At 31.3% G+C, this 9449-nt stretch overlaps 1 protein-coding gene across 1 annotated transcript; it reads right to left on the bottom strand.

Moving 5' to 3' along the window:
• Positions 1 to 807: 807 nt before the first annotated feature.
• Positions 808 to 7260, bottom strand: LOC114322656 (cyclin-D1-1). The gene is made up of 6 exons (XM_028270006.2): positions 6638 to 7260; positions 6160 to 6246; positions 3297 to 3395; positions 2648 to 2849; positions 2281 to 2411; positions 808 to 2015 (listed from the first exon to the last, which is right to left on the bottom strand). Exons 1-6 carry the CDS (start codon positions 6893 to 6895, stop codon positions 1800 to 1802), a joined length of 993 nt encoding a protein of 330 aa, XP_028125807.1. The 5' UTR covers positions 6896 to 7260; the 3' UTR covers positions 808 to 1799.
• Positions 7261 to 9449: the final 2189 nt, after the last annotated feature.

The following is a 9449-nucleotide window of genomic DNA, read 5'->3' as shown; positions in this document are numbered from 1 at the left end:
TTATTATAAAACAAACTTTTTAATTAATTAATTAATGCGTATTTGATTTTGTTGTTGAACCAAATAAAATAAAATAAGATTGAATGTATATTTAGCTTTTGTTGTGAACCTTAAAAAAAAAAAAAAAAAAAAAAAAAATTGTTAACATTAAATATATTAAAAAAGAAAGAAAAAAGATTGAAGGTATATTTAGCTTTTGTTGTGAACCTTAAAATAAAAAAAAATAATAATAAAAAAAAGTTGTTAACATTAAATATATTAAAAAAGAAAGAAAAAAGATTGAATGTATATTTAGCTTTTGTTGTAAACATTAAAAAAAAAAAAAAAAATTTGTTAACATTAAATATATATATAAAAAAAATGGGGATTAAAGTGGGTTGGGGAAAATCCATACCCATTAAGAAATGGAGAGGGTGATACCCATGGAAAATGGAGAATGGGAAATGGGGAAAATTTATTATAGGAGAATGGGGATAGGGAATTAATATCCACCCCATTAACCCCCATTGTCATCCCTAATCCAGGCTGGGGGTGAGAGAGTACAACCATGGGTCAGTCATGAGAGGTCACTTTGCTATAAGGAGTCTTTTTCACTCATTGCAATAATCAACCAATCTTTATTATCGCTTGCTAAAGGGACCAACCAACTCACTCCCTTCACTGCATTCACTGACCCAAGTGCCTCCTCTCAAAATTCCACTCTTTTTTTTAAAAAAAAAAGGTTCTGCATTTGTGATGAAAACAAATTGCAAAGCTACAAAGTCTTCATTGTCATTCACGTGCATGACACAGAAAAGCTCAGAGAGATAGAGAGAAATGAACTAATATATAATATGTGATACAAAATTGTATTGATGAATCTAAATACAACACGCAAGAACAAGGCCCCAAAGACCTTTGTATAGTTAGGCCAAATTTAGGCCATTAAAAAAAGAAAAAGAATTTCACACATGTAACCATTACACGTGCGAAGAGCACTCTCAAAAAAGAAGAAGAAAAAGAAAAAGAAAAAGAAAAAGGTCCATCACGGTTAGGACAAGAGGCAATTCCCGCCAAAAAAGCACACATACACACATGCCACTCGCAAGTGTATTTTATTCTTCTCCAAGTCTTGTTATGTACACAGAAATAGCACACAAAATCTATGTGTATCAATTTCTGTATTTTTAGTAGGGTTCTTCTTTTCTCTCTCATTCTTTCTCAAAGGTAGGACTTAAGAGTAGAGGCAATGATGGTGGTCTAGATGGGAAACTTGACTTATGTATCCCATGAGTACAGCTCAAACTTTAAACTTCAATGCCTTATCTTTGCCAAACCCATTGATTTTCTCTGCCCTTTTAACTTCCAATCTTCTCTGCTATGGGTCCCCTTTTCATTCAATAATCAATGCCTGCCTTTGAATTCCTCAATCAACCCCCACATTTCTTTCACACAGCTCCATGACTCCATTATTAAACAATCTTCTCTCTCTCTCTCTCTCTCTACCACACTTTCTCACAAATTATACATTATGTACCAAATCTCCCTCCATTGGGAATCTGCAAAGCAAAGCCAGTAATCAATGGCAATGCCCGCCAATTTTTTTTTTTTAACAAATCTCCAAAACTCCCTACATACAGATATTATTATATACTAATCTACAGCACTCAAAGTCATTTGTTTTTTTCCCCCTTTTTTTTTTTTTTTTCTTTTGATCAGCAAAAGAAATTTTTTATTGATGAACCAAAGCCCTCCACAAACTATTGAGGATTCTAGACAACTTGGGCCACTTCTATTATTTTCTTTCTTATTCTTTTCCCTCAATCAGAGCTTCCTTTGTCATCTTCTACCCACAAGCTATTATTTAATTTCCTCCTTTTGTAAGATGATGGTGTTGAGGATGAGGATGACGAGTCACTTGACCCAGTTGTGGCCTGAGTCATAACTTGGAGTTGTGGCAAGACTTTTGGAGGCTTCCTTCGCCTATTATCAACCGCGGCTTCTTGCATTAACTGGTAGCAACTGTTGATTTTCTCCTGCAAAAGTCGATATTTTCCTAGTTGGAATTGGGTCTTGCTAACAAGTTTCAGGTACAAAAGACAAAAAGGGAAAGAACACGAGACATTTTTTATTAAATTCAACACATTATCACCGAAATCTAAACCCCTTTGAACTTTCACCTATTTTCAAGACAATTTTGCAAAAATTCAGATATTAAATAATGTCTTAAGACAATTTTAGTGTTGTCTACGTAATTATTTAAATAGTACTTTTGAAACTTCATCATAATTATATACTTACTTTACTAAGTCCTTCACACCATGATTCAGCATGTGCAGGATTAACAAGAGCAGAGTTTGGAATCTCATGGGCTGCACAAAGAATGGCTGCAGCAGCAATGCATGACGGCCAGTACTCCAGAAAACTAGCCTCTGTTCACATCAGCATCATTAAGTTTATCATTTTAGTGGGCTGTTATGAGCCAAGGATAGTCAGTTCCCAAAATTTTTGTCCCTCTAAAAACCCAATTCGAAGATGCGATGAGAATCTCAAAATATGATCTTACATCTATATGCATCGGGATAGGGAACAAAAATTTTGGAGACAAAAAATCCCTAAGAATGCCTTCTATCACATCAATAGCATTATATAGATATGTCTGTAATACCTTGGATATAGGACAGGATGATTTGTGTAGCCCTTGATTTCAGAAGCCCAGAAAAAGTTCCTGTTGAATCTAGCTTGCATGCAAAGTAGCTGACAAAACTGAATGGCGTAATGGATCGTAGCTTCCAATCCAGAACACCAAGTACAAGAAGCTCCATCTGCCGGATTGTCCTTGGTTCAAAAATATACTTTGCACCTTCCACCTATGTAAACATGATTCAAAATTTGATAAGTTCGCCTAATCACATAAGCATACATGTGGTATCAATTTCAACAATCCAATCATATTTAGGCCTTCTTTGGAAACAGATTGTTTTAGTAATTTTTTATATTTTTTGGTTAAAATATGAGATAAAAAAAATTAGTATGTTTAGAATGATTTGATTTTTTATAAAAAAAAAATGTGTAAAAAATAGAGAAAAAAAGAAATATTTGACTTTTTGATATATGTTATAGGTTTTTTGATTTTTTTTAATAACTTTTTTGACTTTTACATTAAAAATATTGCATGTCAAACGAGGTCTTAGTATCAATTGATATATTTATGAATATCAGTATTGGAAGTCACACATTTACTGATATGATACTTATTGGCTGATATTTCAAACTCTGATATGTGATTGGTTCTAGATTTGTTGTGATAGAATTACCTGAAGATCCAAAAGCGAAGGAACCAGAAGTTCCTCCATCTTAGCGGCTAATGACAAGCAAGCAACAGATAAGAGTTGCAATGGCCACCCGTTTGTTTGCTGAAATGAAAGTAAAAGGAAACAAATATATATAATTTGAATATAAAAATCAATTCAACTGAAAATAATAAAAACACAAAGAATAAAAAGTACTAGTACGAGTAGTACTAACAGTAATTTTATATCAGTTCAGAAGTAGACAATCTTGTGATCACTCCATTATTGACTTTGTTGTCCATATTTCTTTTATTTAAAAAAAAAAATAATAATTATGACCACAAATGATAAGAAATTAAATTTTAGAAAGGACTAATGTCTTGTTTAAAAACATATTATTTTAATAATTTTTTAATTTTTTATTAAAAAATATTTAAAAAAATAAAAGAGTAATTTAACAATTTATAATAATCTTTTAACTTTTTTTATTAAAATATTTAGGCCAAGTTTGGGTAGTATGAAAAAATCTAAAAAGTTAAAAAGTTACTCAAAAAGTTAAAAAGTTAACACTATTCACCAAAAGTCAACAATTACGGCTGCACAATTCTCAATCCTAATTTTTCCCTACAAACCAATTTTTACAATTTTTTATTACATATTTTTTCATAAAAAGTTAAAAAGTTAACCCAAACATCCATATTTTTTCCTTCAACTTTTTAGTCCAAAAAGATAAAAAGTACACTTATTTAGGACACGCCAAACAACCCCTTAATCTCCAAACCAGAACTTAGACAACATTTAAAGCTTTTACTGTCTTGCAATACTATTTTCACTTCCGTAGCATGTTATTAACGTACATAGGTATTATGACCCGAAATTAGTACTTGTGAGAAGGGTCTGTTCGAATCAGTGATTAATTTATGCATAAATTGAAAAATTAAATGATGGTGTTATAAGTATCAATTAGTGTACCAACATATATTATGACATTATTATTGACCATATCTATTATACAAATTATAAATATTCAAAATCTCTAAAATTATGTCACATCATTTGTTAGTACACAAATTAATATACCAATTGATACATATATCATTATTCAATATTATGGGATATTTTGAAAAGATGGTTAAAAACTAACTTTTTAACTTTTTTTAATTTTTTAAATAAAATATGTAAAAATATAAAAAATAATATAACCCAAAATAAACTAAAAATTAAAAAATAACTTTTAACTATTTTATCAAAATAACCCTAAATGTTAATCATATGTTGGGTAGTGCAGTCAATCTCATGCCTCTTTAGAACGGAATATACACCAACAACAGTAGGCATTTACTGGGATAGATTATACTAACAAAGGGTTGGGTCTATTTTAGTTTTTCGACTTCTTAATTTTTTTAATTATTTTATTTAGAATTAAAAAAATTTATTTGGAATGAATTTTTTAATTTTTTTACTTTTATAAAAGAAAAAATAAAATAAAATAATTATAATTTAAATATAATATTTATCTTATTAATTTTTTAATTTATTTTATTTTTTTATATTTATTTTAATCCAAGACCATTATGCTAAACGAGTGGCAGTACATTCAAAAGTCATTACTTAAATCCTTTTCATAATCATTTGAAAAGTCAACAATTTTTAATCAACAATACCTAATCTTACATGAAAAGACATGTGGAAAAAAGTGAAAAGGATTATTCTGTCACAATCACTCATTACAAATTCTTTGTCTAATTTTTTTTTATACAACATTACCCAGTTTTTTTTACCAAATTTGGCATATAATTTAATCTGACTCATTTATAATAGGGCAAATTACATATACACCCCTCGAGGTTTGGCTAAATTACAAATACCCCCTGAGGTTTGAGAAATTACGAATTCCCCCCTGAATGCTATATTTGCATAAGAAATTAGGGGGTAATTTGTTATGAAATATAAACCTCAGGGGGTAAATTGTTATGAAAATACAAACCTCAGGGGGTGGGATGTAATTTCCGAAACCTCAGGGGGATATCTGTAATTTAACAAAACCTCGAGGGGTGTATATGTAATTTGCCCTTTATAATAATTAACTATTAGAAATTTAAAATAATATGTATTTTAAATACAATTATTATAAAAATATGTCATAAATGATATATAATTAATTTATATTTTGTTACTCATTAGCCATTCATTGGTTAATCAAACTTTTAAACATTGTCAATAATATCATGCCGAAGAACTTCAACTAAAGAACTAACAATTGTTAATTATTTTTTTGTTTTCTTAAAATATTTTTTGATGTTTATATTCTTAGTCCGTAACATTACCGAAACTTATAATATTCACGATTGTAAGAGTGCCAAATCAAATAGTAACTAATATGACACAAAAATATGATTATCTTAACTTTATTTTATTATTAATCCAAAGCTATTATGTATCACACTATATGCAATTTTTTAAAAATAAAAATGTTTAAGAGCTCTAAACCAAGAGCTTTAAATCAGTTCTAATAAGTGGGATTCATCATTGATGTAACGTTTTCGGCTTCTAATTTTTATTTATTTTTTATTTTTTAATTTTTTTTTTCATTGTCACATTAGTAGAGTTTAATTTAAAACTCTATTTTTAGAGCTCTCTATCACCATCCTTTTAAAAATTATCATTAATCTCGCAAACCGTGTAAAATATATATATGTATAATATATATATATATATAAATATATTAAAATTCTTTCAAATTCAAAATATGTAAAATTTACTTTAAAAAACAGTGTTCTCCCCCTTAATAACAGCATACGTATGACAGAAAATACAAATAAAGTTATTGAAAAACTTTTTTTTAGAAAGAAAAACAATTTTTTTGGTATATTTGACGAAAAATTACCGGCAGACGGCGAGAATACATGAAACGATCTAAGTAGTTGACGGAGAGATACGCCGTTAACGGCTGGAATCCATAGTAAGCTTGCACCTGCCAAAGAATAAAAAACTGTCTGTCACCTCCATGTAACGTTAACATAACTCGCCGATACAATCAAAGAACGCATCGCCGATGATCGAACGGTTTGGAAGTCACGTTGTCGGTCTCAAATAACCAGCCGCCGCATGCTATATTGCGCCGGGTGAGTAATGATCCGGTGTCATTATCGGAATATTAAGGAAAATGTATACAGCGCCTCTGATATGCATTGCCGATGATGATCGGACGGTCTGCAAGCCACGTCATTGGTCTCCACCATAACCTCCCGCCGCATACTAAAATGCGCCGGGTGAGTAACGATCCGGTGGCATCAGTGTAATAAGTCGAACTCTGAGTAAGAAGAAGATGATGAGATGAGATGAGAGAGTTGAGTATTGAATACCTTGAGAATCCAAGCAACAGATCTTGCTCGAGCCGAAGCATCCAACGGCTGAGATTGAAACCTTTCGAGATAGTCGATTCCAGGCACGTAGTTCCTCTCGTCTTCGATGAATCCGGCGATGGATTCTTCGATATCGGCCGGCGATTCGAGGTAGTAGCATTCCGGCGAGTCGTCCGATAAGATTTCGGAGGAGTCCTCGCCGCAAAGTAGGTCGTCGGAGAAGCAGTCGGAGGAGGAGGAGAACGAGACTGACATCATCGCCGATTGTTGTTCTTTATACTGTTCTCGTCATCGTCGTGGACTCGGATGAACAAGCTCGCCGGAAAGTCGTCGGAGAAGATGCCGGAATGACTACTCTAGAGTAGAGATGAGATGAGATGTTTTAGTTTGAAGTTTTGTTATCTATTTGTTCGGATATATAAATACTGACTGAGTGCTGTATAATATTTTATTTATTTTTGTAGTATGAGATTTTGTTTGACAATGAATTATTTTAATTAATTTTTTATAAAATAAATATTTAGAAAAGTTAAAAAAAAATAATGTAATAATTTGTAGTGGTGTTTCAACTAAAACTCTATAAATGGGTTTAAGAGTATCTTCAATGGTATTTGTTATACAGTAATGATTTAGATTCCCCATAAAATATTATCTCATAATCCCTACTCACTTGTGATTGGTTCCAGTAAGAAAGAGAAAAAATGAAAAATAAAAAAAATACAAGTACATCATTGGTCCACATTACTGTAAGGGTGGTGGGGGTCTCTCCAAAAGGGGATCTCAAACATTTTTCTTTGTCATAATAGCATAATTTGATAATAAATAATAGTAAGTTTTCAAATTATAGCGATGATGCTCCAATAGTGACATACTATTTTAAAAAATCTCAACTAACTTTTCTTCCAAGTTTGTAGGTATTGTTTGGATATAGATTTTTTAGTATTTTTTTAGTGATTTTTTTTATCTTTTGTGACTTTTTTTCAACTGTTTCTTAAAAAAATTATATATTTACATTACACTCTATTAGACAAATATGAAAAATAAAAAATAAATTGAAAATTTGGAAAATAAATAAATAAATATAATTCACCTTATCAAAAAACATACTACTACAAATATATATATATATATATATATATATATATTATTAACTATATTAAAAAATAAATAATCACTAACTTCCCACCAACAATCATCCATGGCGGTGTTTGGCAACTTGATTTTTGGGCTTTTTTTCATTACAAGACAAATGTTTTACAAAATAAAAAAAAAAACAAATCCAAACAAAATATCACATCAAACCCCATAATCATTTCATTTTTTCTCTCACAAACATCATATTCAACCACAAAAAAATACAACTATCTTCCTAAATACAAAAAAAAATTCTTCAATAATATCTTATAACTAAAAAAACTTACAAAAAAACTCACTTTCTAAACAACCACATTATTCACCCAGCATTTATTCACCAACAACCATCCACAAATTGGGTTTCCAGATACCGGATGGTTTAACTAAAAAAAAAACAACAACCACCCACCAATAATCCTCCATCATTCACCCAGCATTCATTCATCAATAACCACTTACCCAACAACCATCTATTATTTATCCATTATTCACTTACCAACAACCGCTCACCAACAAGTATCCTTTATTCACCTACATACAATTTTCTTCGTTTAATTTATATCTGTTAAAAAGAGTCGTTTCAAACTTTTCTGAATTGGAGGGAAAAAAAGAGTCGTTGCTAAATTTGTGCATTCTATGACAAAATAATCCAACGATTTAGCACTACCCTTTGATTCTGTCTATCCAGTGCATCTCCCAAGTTTGCTTTGTCTCTATCTATCTCTCCGTCTCTCTTCATTCCAAAACCAGTCTTTATCTCTCTTTCTCTCTTTCACCATCTCCATTCTTCATCACTCACTATCTGCTTCTATGTCTCATCTTCTTCATCACCACAACCACCACCACAACCACAAGAACCACCATCACCACCATAACTAACAAAACCACCACCGCACCCACCGCCAATCTCTAACCCTCAAACCCCAAATTTCCTTCTCGCTTCTCCAACCCTCTTCTCTTTCTATCTCTCACCTTCTTCATCACTACAACTACCACCACAACCACAGGAGCCACTACCACAACAACCAACAGAAGCACCACCACACCCACCACCGATCTCCAATCCTCAAACCCCAAATTTCCTTCTTTCTTCTCCAACCCTCTTCTCTACCACAACTCCCTATCTCTCTCACCATCTTCCTCTTCGATCTCTCTCCCCCACCGTTCTAAACCTTTTTCTCCAGCGATCGAAACCTTAACCCTAACTAAAATGATCCTTTCTCTTCCTCTTTGATCTTTCTCTCCCTCTATTCTAAACCTCTTCTCCAGTCTTAATCTCTCTCAAAAATTATCTAAACCCGAAACCCTAATGAAGACTATCCAAAGACAAAGAAGATCAACCCAAAGCTGTAATGAAGATGATCCAAACATAAAGATGAAGCAGATGAAGCTAAATTCCTCTTCAAATTGCAAGTATTTTTTATGATTATGAAATCTTGCTGAAATTCAAATTTTTTTTTTTTGAAATTCATTAATTGAAATTGCTAAAATTAATTTATTGAAATTGTTGAAATTGATTCATTCGTATTGCTTGAAATTTTAGAAATTCAATTTTTTTTTTGGCTTCAGATTAATTTATTATTGATTCTGAAATAAAAATGCTTTGGAATTTATTTATTTTTGGGTGAATTTTGCTTCTGTTTTAGAACTGTTTGTGTAACGCCCCAACCCTTCACAT

The sequence above is a fragment of the Camellia sinensis genome, chromosome 5 (genome assembly GCF_055761805.1).
Source record: "Camellia sinensis isolate YWXY chromosome 5, ASM5576180v1, whole genome shotgun sequence".
Lineage (NCBI taxonomy): Eukaryota > Viridiplantae > Streptophyta > Magnoliopsida > Ericales > Theaceae > Camellia > Camellia sinensis.
This window is presented reverse-complemented; position numbering and strand designations above follow the sequence as displayed.